We start from the raw sequence: 14,659 nt of genomic DNA on the forward strand, positions 1-14,659 counted from the left end.
CCCCTCCTGTACCTTATTGTCATGCCCTGGTGGTCTAGTGGCCTCTTTGGAGCAAGAAAGAGGGGTCTCGTGAGACTTCCACAGAAGTCTTGCGAGGTCACTGCTGGAACTCTCGGCAGCCATTTTGAAGTGGTGCCAGGATCAAGAGGGGGCTCTTTCCTGCCCCAAAGAGGCCACTAGGCCAGCAGGGCATGACGATAAGGTACAGGAGGGGAGGGGATGTGAATAAAGTCATGTGGGTGGAGCGAGGGAACTGTAAAAAAAAGGTGGGTGGAAGGAGACTGAAAAAAAGATTGGGGAGGGGACATACATGGGGGGAGAGAGAGGGAATCTGGTTTTCTTGGGGGGGGGGTCAAGGTGGCACTGTGGTGCAGGGGTATGGTGTGGTGGGGGTGTGACAGGGGGCGGGGTGAGGTGTGACAGGGGCAGGTGTGTGACAGGGGACATGACTCCCCCCATTACAACCCCATCCTCCCTGAGGAGCCTCCCTGTCCTACAAACACCCTAATTCTCCAATAGGCACCCCTACCTGGGCTTACCTGATTCCCACTGCTGGCAGTGAGTTCAAAATGGCACCAGTGAACCCTAGGTTCTACTCAGAGGTGTGCTGGTAAATTGTTAACAGGGGGCTCTCTCTGGCCAGCAAAGTAAAAGAGAATTCAGGAGGGGCCCAAGCCCACATTTTGTGATCCATTTGTTAAAGTAGCCATGGAGAACCGGCTCCCAAAATTCTTAAAAACTTAACAAACGACTCTCGAGAGCCTGTGAGAGCCTGCTCCAGCACACCACTGGTTCTACTACTAGGGTCATGTATCAGGCAAAAGGCCCTTTTATTTATTTATTAGGATTTATTTGCTGCGTTTTTGAAAAAAATTCAACCAAGGCAGTGTACAGCAAAAACAATCTGGACATAGGCAATGGACACTTCTAGCAAAAAAAAAAAAAAAAAAAAAAAATTCCAATTACATAACATATTCTCCTTGATTCTATAAAGCGCCAAAAAATTGCGCACAGAAATTTAGGCACGGTCCTGGTTTGCATGTGCAAAATTTAATAGAATAATGAGCCAATTAGCACCAATTGGCTTCTTCAACAAGTACTAATTAGTTTTAATTGGGACTTACTAGCCACACATTAATTTTCCAATTAGCACGTGATCGTTAGCCCCTTAATTGGGACTTACTGGCCACACGTTAATTTCCCAATTAGCATGTGAGCCTTAGCCACATATTTACTAAAGGGTGTTAAGTCCTTAACATGCAATTAGCACACATACATAGGCTACCACAGAACGTGTTAAAACGTTTTGCAGTATTTTGCATGTTTGTATGCGCTAACCCAAGCGTTTTATAAATATATATTTAGGTGGAGAGTAGGCGTTCCCATGTTATCAGCTAGTGGCATTATGATAGCACATGCATAACGGATAACACAGAGTTCATGTGGGAGCACTTAATGCTTCCTAAATAGGAGGCCATAAGTGCTCCCTCATTAACTCTACGCAAATGCTGTGTACTAATGACAACATTAGCGCATGACCTGCAATAAAATATTTTTTACCCCCCCCCCCCCCCCCCGCAAAGTGTGACACTAAATCAGGGATTAGTGCAAGGTAAAATTCCTTGTTAACCTGCATTAAGCCCAGATTCTAACGTATTTTAGCACAAGGGTCCCTAATTAAGCTGTAAGGAGCCCTTAAAAATCCCTTGTCCTATACTACTTACCAAAGTATCTTCACAGACACTTACCAGTGATGTAATAGAGAGGGTGTAGAGGTTCTACAGACACTCTCCAAAGGAAGGTATCTTGCAAGGACAGCTATTTCCACATAGCTAAGAACTACGTGTTTACGATCATATTACCTCTCTTCTTCACGAAGAGCATTGGTTGCCAGTTTCATATCAGATCTACAAGTTGCTTCTATTAGTTCATAAATTCTACCATTTGGGTCAGCCATCTTACCTACCATGTTACCTTATACCAGTGGCGTAGCTATGGGGGGCCACGGAGGCCTGGTCCTCCCCCGAATTAGCTCTGGGGCCCCCTAGTTTGGCTGGTGGGGATCGCTAATCCCCGCCAGCTAAAGCGTTTGTCCCGCACGGGTCTCACATTGCCTTGCACCCTGTCCTGTTTTCAGTCGCTGTGAATGCTTGTTTTAATGAAACTGAGCATGCACAGCGACTGAAAATAGAACAGGGCGCCAGACAATGTGAGACCAGTGTGGGACAAACGCTTTAGGTGGCGGGGGTTTGGGACCCCCACCAGCCAAGGTACCTTCGCAGTGGCGTTGGGGGGAGGGGGAGCGGTGGCAGGGGGTGGAAGTGGCGGCAGGGAGGTGGGCCAAAATATGTCTCCCCTCACCTTGAGCTCTGGCCCCCCTTCCGTCGAGGTCTGGCAATGGCCCTGCCTTATACCTTATTGTCCCCCTAGGACTCTCCATTCCTCACAGAACAGTCTGCACCAGATTCCCTCCTTCGATGTGTCCACCTTTCTTCCATACCTAAACGCATATTTAGTATTATGGACCCACAGCTCTGGAATGCTGTTCTTCTAGCCTTGTGACTAGAGACCTCCTTGATTCAACAACTGTGTGCAGGTACCACCAATACAGGGAAAGTCCTAGTAAGGAAGATCTCAAAAGAGTATTCTGTTAGGAGGGGTGGAAGGAGAAAAGCCCTTCTACCTCACTGTTAATTGAATTTGAACTACCTCAGCTGTGTTTAGGGTTTTATCTTCCTTTTTCTAGATGAATGTCAGGAGAAGAAAATGCACACTTGGTAAAGCTCAAGCACTTTAGTAAACTTTATTTTTGAAAAAAACCCAATGTATTGTGGCTGTGTAGTTTCCAAGATTATGAAGGGGTTAAAGCTTAAAGGCCTTAAAAGCTTGCCTTTCTGACCTGTTTGAAAGGGTCTGTGAGCCCCTGAGTGTGAGATTTCCCCCCCCCCCCCCCCCAACAGTAAAGGTGCTGCTGAATCTGTGGAATATTTGGACCAGGTGTTACATAGCAATACCTTGAATTAGGCCTCTTCAAAACAATATCTTGACACTATCTACTGTGCCATTGATCTTACAAATTACTGACAAGTTCACATGCCTGGTGCAAAGTATTAAGCACCTTAGGCAAACTTTCACCTTTTTCCTTCCTCAGTTAACTTTCAGGTCCCTAGGACTCACCAAGAATATGCTAATTAAATTGAACAATCGTGACATTCCGAACACCAACTCTCCCAGAACTATGCAATAAAAACAAACAATTGTGTAATGAGGACATTTTCTGAAGGCCATCTACCATGGTACATGGACCGATGGAAAATTTATTTATTTATTTGCTACATTTGTATCCCACATTTTCCCACCTATTTGCAGGCTCAATGTGGCTTACATTGTACCGTGAATGAAAATTACACATTAAGGGTTCTTTGAGTTTGTGAAGCTGTCAGGGCCTCTTATTTTGCTTTGACTGCAGCTGTTCTTTACTGATCCCCTAGAAGCTGCCACCCTAGGTGACTGCCTGATTTAAGCCAGCCCTCCAAGTTCACTTATTTATGAAACTTATATACTACTTTTCACATTAAAATTTTTCAAAACACTTAAGAGGGTAACTCTATAATTTGGCACCTCCAGATAGGTGCGCCAATGCCATGCACTGAGCCTCAATTCTTTAACAGCATCTCTGCACCAAGATGCCATTACAGTAGTGTAAATCCGAATTGGCATGTTTAAATTTAGGCGCAACCATCTATGACAGGCATAAATGGGCACCCCTAAGTGTGTCATGCAACACCCATAACTTGTGGAGGGGCATATTCCATATTAATGTAGACATCCAATTTTGGACATTTTGTGAAAAGCATCCAAAATTCCAGTAGAGAACATGGCCATTTTCAAACCAGAAAAACGTCCAACTTTTTGTTTCAAAAATGGCTATTTGCTAGACATTTTTGTGCTCAGTGCATCTATCTTTTAGGACCATTTTTGAAAAAAGTCCAAGGGGAAAACGCACAAAAACAAGCCATTGGGATGTATAGGGGGGTCAGCATTCTTAGTAGACTGGCCACATAAACATCCCAGCAGAGCAGTGGGGCACCCTAGGGGGCACTGCAGTGAACTTCACATAAAAGGTCCCAGGTACACATCTCACCCTTACCTCCTTATATTGTATGGTAAGCCCTCCAAAAAAACACCAAAAACCTACTTTACACCACTACAATAGCCCTTATGCCTGCAGGTGTCACCTATATGTGGGTACAGTAGGTTTTTGGTAAGTTTTGGAGGGCTCACACATTCCACCATAAGTGTACCAGTTACAGTGGGATATGGGCCTGGATCCCCTTCTTTACAGTCTACTGCACTGACCACTAGGCTACTTCTGGGACCTACCTGTTGCTCTAATAGGAATGGCCATCATATCTGAAGCTGTCATAGAGCTTGGAATGTAACGTTTCTTTCACATCTTAGGGGGCTGGGAGAGGGTCAGTGGCCATTGGGGAAGTATGAGAGGTTATGCCTTAATCCAGCCAGTGGTCATTTGGTTATTTAGAGCAACCTTTGGACACTTAGTCATGATTGAAATATGTCTAGCTAAAAACATCTTCATTTTGGTCCTAGGCATTTTCATTTTGTTCCATTTTTTAGGAGAAATGTCTATCTGCCAAAAACACACCCCCAACATCCCCCCTCGAAATTGTTGGATTATTTGTAGTAAATAATTAGCAGATTTTAGTACACACAGCTTCAGCTTTAGAAATGTTAATTTCTTTCTTCATCTCTCTCTCATTCACCCCTGAATAATTCACTGCTGAGTCACTTTAAAGTTGAAGTAACAAAACATCTGTTTACTCACAGTTTGTAGTTAGATTATAATCAGACAGGCTTATATATACATATTACTATACATTTGTATTATCAGCTCCTTCCATGTGCTTAGATGGTAATGGATGCTCACACCACCATAGATCCTCTCAGGTTAGGAGAGATCATGAGCTCCATGTGCTCCATGTGCTGCATCTGCTGCATCTAACCCCCACAGGAAGTTGCATAGCTGTGTGACCTCCAGGGTTGCCAGGTAGAAATTTTTTTTCCAGCCCAATCCGGGCCAGAAACCAGCCCAAAACCCGCCCAAACACAAACCCCGCCCCTGACACCCCCACCCCCGCGTCACCGGCCCCGCCCCCGCCGTCACCGGCCCCGCCTCCCACGTCATCGGGCCCGCCTCCCCGTCATCAGCCCCGCCTCCCACGTCATCGGGCCCGCCTCCCCGTCATCAGCCCCGCCTCCCCGTCATCGGCCCCGCCTCCCACGTCATCGGCCCCGCCTCCCACGTCATCGGCCCCGCCCTCCCACGTCACTAACCCCGCCCAAAAATGTCACTAACCCCGCCCCCCGCGGCCGAAAAAAATCAAAAAGCCGCCCAAAAAGCCGCCCGGAAGCCTAAAAAACCGCCCAAAAAACCGCAACCCGCCGCGGGCAAAAATTTCCCGCGGCGGGGCGCGGAAAACCGCCCAATTGGGCGGTAAAACCGCCCACCTGGCAACACTGGTGACCTCTCTAAGTAATTCACATCAGAGGTCACAGAGTAATCACAGAGAAATAATAGGTGACAGTCAATGCATGTAAAATACAATTACATTCCAACAGAAATTTGAATGAAATTTGAACTGTGGAGCAAAATGTCTACAATTGGTGTGTCAAAAATTGCAACTTTGACATTTTTGAGAGAAAAATGTCCTTCTGCCACCAAGGAGCATAGCCAGACCTCACGGTGGGAGGGGGCCAGAGCCCGAGGTTGGGGGCACATTTTGAGTACCGCCCCGCAACCTCCCCCCCACCGCCACATCTCGCCTCCTCGCCCCCCCACGCCTTGCCTCCTCGTCGCGCCCCCTCACCTCCTTGCCGCTTCCCCTCATTGCCTCATCGCTCCCCCCGCAAAAACAAATACCGGAGACTGACGCTGAAGAAGGCTTCGGCTGGCGGGGGTTGGGGACCCCCCGCCAGCCAAACCAGGGGCCCGGATGAAATTTGTGGGGCCCAGGCCCCTGTGGCCCCCCCCCCCCCGTAGCTATGCCACTGCTGCCATCTTATGATGTTTTTTGGATGTTTCTTTATTTTGAATAAAAGCCCCATAGTATTCTATAAATTGCATGCATAAGTTGGAAAACGAAGCAGAGTGGAGGTGAAACGCAGGATGATGCCAAAAAAACAAAACAAAACACCCAATGGACTCAAAGAGTTCACATCAGATGCTTTATTCAAAGTATAATGGACTCGACGTGAATAGTGTTTCGACCACAACCGCCTGCTTAGTACTAAAAGTAAGAAGCGGTCATGCAGTTTGTTGAGCAGCTACAGTGTATGTTTGGCGCCCCCGCTTCTGGCTTTTAGTACTAAGGTTTACTTTGGCTGTTTCATCTTTAGGGCACTGAGTAACCCAATATTACAGAGTACAGGGACTCCTGAAGCAGGCTGTTATACTAGTATTCTACAAAGGAGGTCAGGCACCGACTTTCCTTCATAGAACATTCATTAAAATATTCCCCTCATAACGGTTTTGAGGTTTAGCTGTTCAAATAGATGGAGCTAATAAAGTTTAACAAAGCATAGTCACTGTACCTGTCCCCATTCACCAGTGACCCAGCGAGGAGGAGGACAGCGACCCAAGCTGCAGCGCATACGAACGGGAGGCTTGCTTTCCTCAGAGCAGTGTGTGGCAGGAAAGGTTTTGGAAAGGTCACTGCTCTTGCACTGAACAATTCTGTGCTTGAATCCGGGACCACATTTTGGGGTACACTGGAAAAAACGACAAATGTAAAAACACAGATGATTACATATTAGAGAAAAAATATGAACCTTGCTTTAAATAAATAACTAGCTACATACACATGTGGCAAATCAATTCAAGAATTATATAAAGGTCTTTAGTTATCTTTTTAGCATTTAAAGGTACAGAAAAGGGTGACGAAAATGATAAAGGGGATGGGACAACTGGAAAGGCTAAAGCAGCTAGGGCTCTTCACCTTGGAGAAAAGACAGTGGAGGGGAGACATGATAGAGGTCTATAAAATAATGAGTGGAGTGGAACAGGTAGGCGTGAATTGCTTGTTTACTCTTTCCAAAAATACTAGGACTAGGAGGCACCCAATGAAGCTACAAAGTAGTAAATTTAAAACGAATGAGAGACAATGTTTCTTCACTCTATCTGTAATTAAACTCTGGAATTTGTTTCCAGAGAATGTAGTAAAAGTAGTTAGCTTAACAGGGTTTTAAAAAGGTTTGGATGGCTTCCTAAAGGAAAAGTCCATAGACCATTATTAAAATGGACTTGGGGAAAATCCACTGCTTATTTCTAGGATAAGCAGCATAAAATGTATTGTGCTTTTTTGAGATCTTGCCAGGTTCTTGTGACCTGGACTGGCCACTGTTGGAAAGAGGATGCTTGGGTTGATGGACCTTCAGTCTGTCCCAGTATGGCAATGCTTATATGCTTATGCTAAAAACTTTTTTCCTTTCACCGATATGCTATTTAACTGGTCAGCAGCCGTGTCTGACTGGTTAAATATATTTGATTATCGGAGGGGGGGGGGGGGGGGGGGGGAATTGCTACTTGGACTTTTCTCCTGTTTATAATAAATGCTAAGCTAACCAATAGGTGGCAGTGCTACAGTGCTGCATCCTGCAGTCACAGGTTGCCAGAACTGAAGGGGTTGACTCCTGAAGTTCTAAGGCTGTAGAATCACCTAAAAGCTAGAAAAAGCAGTTAAGAAGTTACAGTTGCTGAGAACTTTTTTTTTTTTAAACAGAAACAGAGAATTGCAGGTGCAAACAGTTGTTTGCTATCAGGTACTAATCAGACTGAAAGATCTAACAGTTTTCTGTTTCTGCCTCTCAGTTCATTTAGACAAGCAGTTCAGACAGATGGGGAAATTGCCAAGATCTTTAGATCTTATTGAAAGAAGGCACAGAGTTTAACTCTAGAGAAACAAAAGTTAATATAAAATACTAGCTAGTATGTTTATGAAATTTTATTATTTTAAATTACATTTATTTTAAAATTAAATTTATTATTTTAAAATTTTAGTATTTGTACGAAATTTTTCCTTGCCTGTCAGTTCCTGCAACTTTAAGGGGCCCTTTTACTAAGCTGCGGTAAGTACAAAAGAGTGCTTACTGCAGGTTAAAAATCACTACCACAGGGCTTGCTCAGGTGTCCCGTGATAGTTTTGGCATCCGCGCAACACAAAAAAGGCCCTTTTTCCAGGCACGCTGAAAAATGGACCGGCGCATGTCTGAAACACGTGCCTACACCAGCGCAGGCCATTTTTCGGCACACCTTAATAAAAGGACCCCTAATTGATTTATTAATGACGTGGCCCTTCTACTAAGCTGTGTTAGACGCTAACACATGCCGAACACAGCAAAAAATGGACTACATAGTGATGCACTACAGCATCATGTGATAGTTTTTGAATGTATATAAGCTAACTGCTGCTAAATAATTTTCTTGTATTTTTGTTGAGGGAATGTGCCAGCTAGTGCATCTACATTTCCACGTGCTAACTGGTTAGCACACGGATATGTTTATGTTTATTATTAACATTTTATATACTGCCTAGCTTAACCTGGTCATTCAGGTTAACAAATACAAAATGTTACAATTAAATAAAGAAAAAGATTGCAATATTATCTGATAGGAAAGACCTAATCACAATCATTCAGAACATTCACTCTAAAGAACAGGACAATACAGCATATTCAGAACTGCAAAACTTTATAAATCCTTACAACCTCTCCATTAACAACATTAAAGGCCTGACAGAAATAAAAGCTTTCAAATAAAGATTTAAACTTTTTTTTAAATTAGCCTCCGCATGTACATTTTTTGGTCTTTCATTCCATAAATGTGGTGCTAAGCACGAGAAAACTCTCTCTCTGAACGGGTCTACTATTCTGAAATCTCGCATCGACCTAAGAACTCTACTTGGAGTATATGGAATCACCAGGGAACTTAAATATGGACGCTGTAATTCATAGAGGGGTCCTTTTACAAAGGTGCGCTAGCATTTTTAGCATGTGCTAAAAATAAACATGCGCTAAATGTTAGAATCACCCATATATTTCTATGGGCGACTCTAGTGTTTCACATGCACTAAAAACGTTAGCATTCCTTTGTAAAAGGACCCTAGAAAGCCTTGCATGACAAAGTAAGGGGCCCTTTTTCTAAGCCGCGCAGGTGCCTACGTGCGCCCAACGTGCACCAATTTGGAGTTACCACCCGGCTACAGCGTGGCTCTTGCGGTAATTTCATTTTTGGCACGCGTCCACGATACGCATCCGAAAAATAATTTTTATTTTCTGACGTGCGCCAGCTACATCAAGTGGCATTTGACGTGCATAGGCCATTACTGCCCGGTTACCGTGTGAGACCTTACTGCTAAGTGAATGGCTGGCGGTAAGGTCTCAGACCCAAAAAGGACGCACACCAATTTTAATTTTGTCGCACGTCCATTTTCAGCAAAAATTTTTTAAAAAGGCCTTTATTACAGGCACGCTGAAAAATGGATCTGCGCACACCCAAAACACGCGCCTACACTATCGCAGGCCATTTTTCAGTGCACCTTAGTAAAAGGATCCCTAAGTACTTTAAAATAAATTCTAAACTTAACAGGCAGCCAATGATAATAAATAAAGGGGGAACATGATCATATTTTCGCTTATTACCTAATAATTTAATTGCAGCATTTTGAAAGGTTTGTAATCTTTTTAATTTATAACCAGGTAATCCTGCATAATTCACATTTGCATAGTCTAACCGTGCTCTAATTAACACATGTAACACAGTGTGAAAAGCTGCTTCATTAAACAAATATTTTAATGACCACAGTCTCCATAATAACTTACTTCCCACAAAATATGTGGCAATAACTGCACAGTAATTTTTGAAAATGGCCCTGCGCCAATGACAACATTAGCCCACGGCCATTAGTCAAAAAATAGAAAATCAAGGTTTTTATGGCCACAGTAAAAATGGCCTTAGCACACTGGAAAGACCCATGTAAGGGCACACCAAGGCATATTTTTACCGCAGCTTAGTAAAAGGACCCCTTTGAGTCTGAGACTCATTGATGGCTCAGGTGAAATACAATAAGAATTCAGTAGTTTTAGAACAAATGGCCTGTGAATACATTTCTTTCTGAGAACACTGTGACCTCAGGTTGTGGTGAGGTCTTAGGGGCCCTTTTACTAAGCCGCGTAGGCGCCTACGCTCGTCCAACACGCACCAATTCAGAACTACCGCCCGGCTACTGCGCGGCCCAGGCGGTAATTTCATTTTTTATGCACGCCCACTATATGCGTGCCAGAAAATATATTTTATTTTCCAGCATGTGGTGCTAACCGGGCGGTAACCAGCATTGTGCGAGGGCTGACGATTACCATCCAGTTAACGCGTGAGACCTTACCCCTGAGTGAATGGGTGGTGGTAAGGTCTCAAGCCCAAAATGGACACGCAACAATTCTCATTTTGCTGCACTGCCATTTTCGGCCAAAAAAAGAGGCCTTTTTAGCAGGTGTGCTGAAAAATGGACCTGCGCATGTCCAATACACGCGCCTACACCAGCGCAGGCCACTTTATGGCGCACCTTAGTAAAAGGACCCCTTAATGTCCCTAAAATCCCACAGGGAATAGCTTGTGTACACAGAACTTGCCCACGACAATTAAGAACCAGTTGGCAAGATAACGGAAGGGGATCTGTCAGAGCAGGAGCTCAGGTCCAGACATGATATCACGTGAACACAATATACATGAAATCAGTTCAATAAATGGCAAAGGGGACCCGTGAGGGTAGAACATATGGAAGGTAGAGTGTAACAAAGCAATTGGGAATTATAAAAGTGGATGAGTAACTTGAAAAAAAGTTGCACGTAGTGGATAAGACATGTGCAGCTTATCTCAGTTAGATTTTGACATTCACCCAGGTGCTGGCTTCCTACCCAACATTATCTTATGTATTCTGGAAGGCAGCAGAACACAGGCAAGAGTGCAGTGCTTAAATCCTCTATATTACAACAAAACCTCTGGGGATGCAAGGCAGGTGACGCAGTGATGAAGCCCTTCATTTTGACAGATCATGTTGTACTGCCTCTAGTCTGCTGCCTCTGTTGAAGGATAAGACAGCTATGACTCAAGGAGAGAGAATAAATGGTAACAGGCGTTTGCTGGAACTGAGACATATGCTGTATTCCAGCAGTTCCTCCGATATTGTCCTTTCCATTTTCTTGTTATAATTGTTACAAGTGGTTTAGTATATTTATTTATTAGGATTTATTTACCGCCTTTTTGAAGGAATTCACTCAAGGCGGTGTAAAATATTGTGTGAGTGATAGGATTTTCCCCATTGAATCCGATGGAGCCATGGTAAATAAACGACACAGAAAGCATGCAAATGAGGAAGTGTCAAGACTGAATTGTGACCAGGTGCTTTTTGGCTGCACATCCTTCGTTCATGCTGACAATACAGTGTGTTCAGTGAGTGGTTTCATACACCTTTTTAAAACAGGAAGCAGACATAACCCAAGCAAGATCGTGTGTCAGATAAGGAGTAAGGAGATTCATACAGACTGTAAAGAGATTGATAATATAGTCCCTGGCTTACAGCAGATTGGTCCCAAAAACTTCAGGTTATGCCCTTTAGGGGAAATTCTATATATGGCACCTTAAAAATTGGTGCCATAAAACCACATGGTTAGTGAAATTCTATGAACTATGCCCATTCCACACCCATGGCCAATCACCTTTTTCAACTGTGCATACTAGAATTTATGTGCACTGCGTTATAGAATACGCCTGAAAGTTGTGCACTTAAATTCTAATTAAAGCCAAATAATGCTGCTAATTGGTTGTTAAGAACCAATAATTGGCACTGACTAGCTTGCTAATCAATTAAGTTGTGTGCGCAATTTTGCCATGCGCCAAAATAGCACACACAACTAAAGGTACCACATATACAATTTGGGGGTTTATCACCCAGGGTCCCTTTTACTAAGGTGTGTAGGAACCTACATGCGCCAACGCACATCAATTTGGAACTACCACCCAGCTACCACGTGCCCTGGGCGGTAATTCAATTTTTTACGCGTGTCAGAAAATATTTTTTTTCTACTGTGTGGCACTAACCGGGTGGTAATTGGTAGTGCGCTGATGATTACTGCCCGGTTAACGCGTGAGACCTTATCACTAAGTCAATGGGTGGCGGTAAGATCTCAGGCCCAAAATGGACGCACGCCAATTTTTATTTTGCCACACGTCCATTTTCGGCCAAACAAATAGCCCTTTTTTGCAGGCGTGCTGAAAAATGAACCTGTGCGTGTTCAATACACGCACCTACACCAATGCAGGCCATTTTTGGGTGCACCTTAGTAAAAGGACCCCCCAGTTTGCTATCTGACATACCCTCTGCTCAAACTCTGAATCCTACTGGCCCAATATTCAGCTACAGTGGTGAGCATATTTTTTTTTAAATGGCTGCAGCATTGTAAAAATGCATATATTCAATGCCGCTATCCAGATAGGAGGAGGCATTTAATATATATCAAGAATACTTCCAACAGGCCACTCTGTGTATAGGAGCAATACTCAGCTGTTATCCCCCTGATTCTGTAAAGGTCGCCAAAAACTGTGTGCGCATGTTCCTGATTTGCACACACAATTTAATTGAATAACAAGCAAATTAGACCCAATAATTGGCTTTCTAAAAGCAATATTGGCACTAATTAGATTTAGTTGGGACTAACGTGCATAAAGACATGGATACAAACGATGGCTCCTTCCAGTAGAGCAGCATGGTCCTCATTTCTATTGGTTCATACACAGGGCCGCAACAGCACTAGCCATGTCAGTGACAAGGGAGATAAAATCAGTGTTAATACAAACAATAAAAACAAAACTTTCCTTACTTCTGACCAATCCAAGGCAACCCACTGAGGTGGACAGGACTGATTGTTACAGGATTCTTTTTCTATGGGGCGGTGTGTTAGACAATTGCTGTCGTCCAGTGATTCCTCCTCAGAAGGTCCAATCTTCCTAATACAAAGAACGGTCCGTGTTCGCATACCTCCATCACAGGTCTTGCTGCATTCTGACCAGTCACCTATAAACCACCTAGATAGAAAAAAGAAAAATTCACTAATTCATTTCATAATACATATTTATCTTTCATACTCTATATGATATTACTGTATATGGTCCTGTATTAGATAATTCACCTGGCTGATTTGTCTCTTCTTCAAAGAATTTTGAGCACAGGGAGATTCAAGTGATTTCTTCAAGGTCACTCGTCCAGTGAATAGAGGTATACACTTTAAGGCCCTAAAAACCTGCTATGCAATAATGCTTTTCTAGACAAATATAATCAGTGGGGGCAATTCAATCTGATAACTTAACAACCCTGCGCTGGAATTCTCTTCAAACACACATATAGAACGTGGGTAATCTTGTATGTATTTTATTCAAACATCATTTAATATCCATTTGCATAAATTCTCATAAAACTTGTCTTCAGCTTATTCTTAATCACAAGACACTGTACTCGGACTCACGCTAACATAGGACATGTTTCGCCACGCTGCGACTGGGCAATAGGTCTTATAACAAGAAAATTATATATACACAAATTTTAAGCTAAAATCATTTCAAAACAATCGCATAATATCCAATGCAAAAACTTTACCCACATACCTATTATAAGACACCATATCTCTCCGGCGTCACTTTTTTAACATCCACACAGAACTGAACAGATGCTGGAGATATGGTGTCTAAGATAAGGGTGTGGATGAAGTTTTCGCACTGGACATTATGCAATTGTTTTAAATTTGTGCACAGTTACACACATAAATTATACAATACTGTAGTTTCCATGCATTTCTTTTATCAATCGCTGGTGTAAGTGGTAATGCCCAAAACATAGGTGCATATATGAAATGTTACGTTAGTATTCTATAAAGGAAAGTAGATGCTTGCTTTCCTTTATAGAATAAACTCCAAATAGAAGTGGAGGAGCCTAATGGTTGGAGTAACATGCCAAGAGCCACCAGACCCCAGTTCAAATCCCACTGCAGCTCCGTGTGATCTTGGGCAAGGCACTTAACCTTCCATTGCCTCAGGTACAAACAACTATTGTATCGATGTACTCCACTTTAATAGATTTATGGCTTTCATATAAATAAATACAAAATAAGTACCACCTTGGTGCCTAAACTAGGCACCCTTTTTTGTGCTATGCTCAGAGAGCTTTCTATTGCTTATCCTCTCCTACTGTAGCTGAGATCACTTTCATGCATCTTTTCTGATTTCATGTGCAATTTTTCCTTAAGTGACCCTTATTTTCTACCTCATTCCTGGTATTCTATCTAATCCGTCTCTATATTCCTCTGTATTGTGTTGACATTGTAAGTAGGACATTATGTACAGCAGAGAGGATCAAAGTACACAGCACAAACAATCCAAAAAACAGCACAAAGGGCTTTCAAGAGTGGAACAGGTATACTTTATTGATGACTGGACATGGGCCATGTTTCAGTGTCACATATGCCTGCTACAGGGGTCAATCTGCAAAAACGGCACTGGAAGAGTGTGAAATAACACAGTGCTATAAAAGAGGTC

At 43.1% G+C, this 14,659-nt stretch overlaps 1 protein-coding gene across 1 annotated transcript in view; it reads right to left on the reverse strand.

The window, feature by feature from the left end:
• The window catches only part of ADAMTS6 (ADAM metallopeptidase with thrombospondin type 1 motif 6), a 648,820-nt gene that overhangs the window by 16,673 nt on the left and 617,488 nt on the right, over positions 1-14,659 (reverse strand). Inside the window, exons 22-23 of the mRNA XM_030193183.1 lie at positions 12,952-13,156; positions 6,613-6,789 (exon numbers count right to left, since the gene is read on the reverse strand). Of these exons, the coding sequence (XP_030049043.1) occupies positions 6,613-6,789; positions 12,952-13,156 (382 nt within the window). The remainder of the gene's footprint in view (positions 1-6,612; positions 6,790-12,951; positions 13,157-14,659) is intronic.

The sequence above is a fragment of the Microcaecilia unicolor genome, chromosome 2 (genome assembly GCF_901765095.1).
Source record: "Microcaecilia unicolor chromosome 2, aMicUni1.1, whole genome shotgun sequence".
Classification (NCBI taxonomy): domain Eukaryota; kingdom Metazoa; phylum Chordata; class Amphibia; order Gymnophiona; family Siphonopidae; genus Microcaecilia; species Microcaecilia unicolor.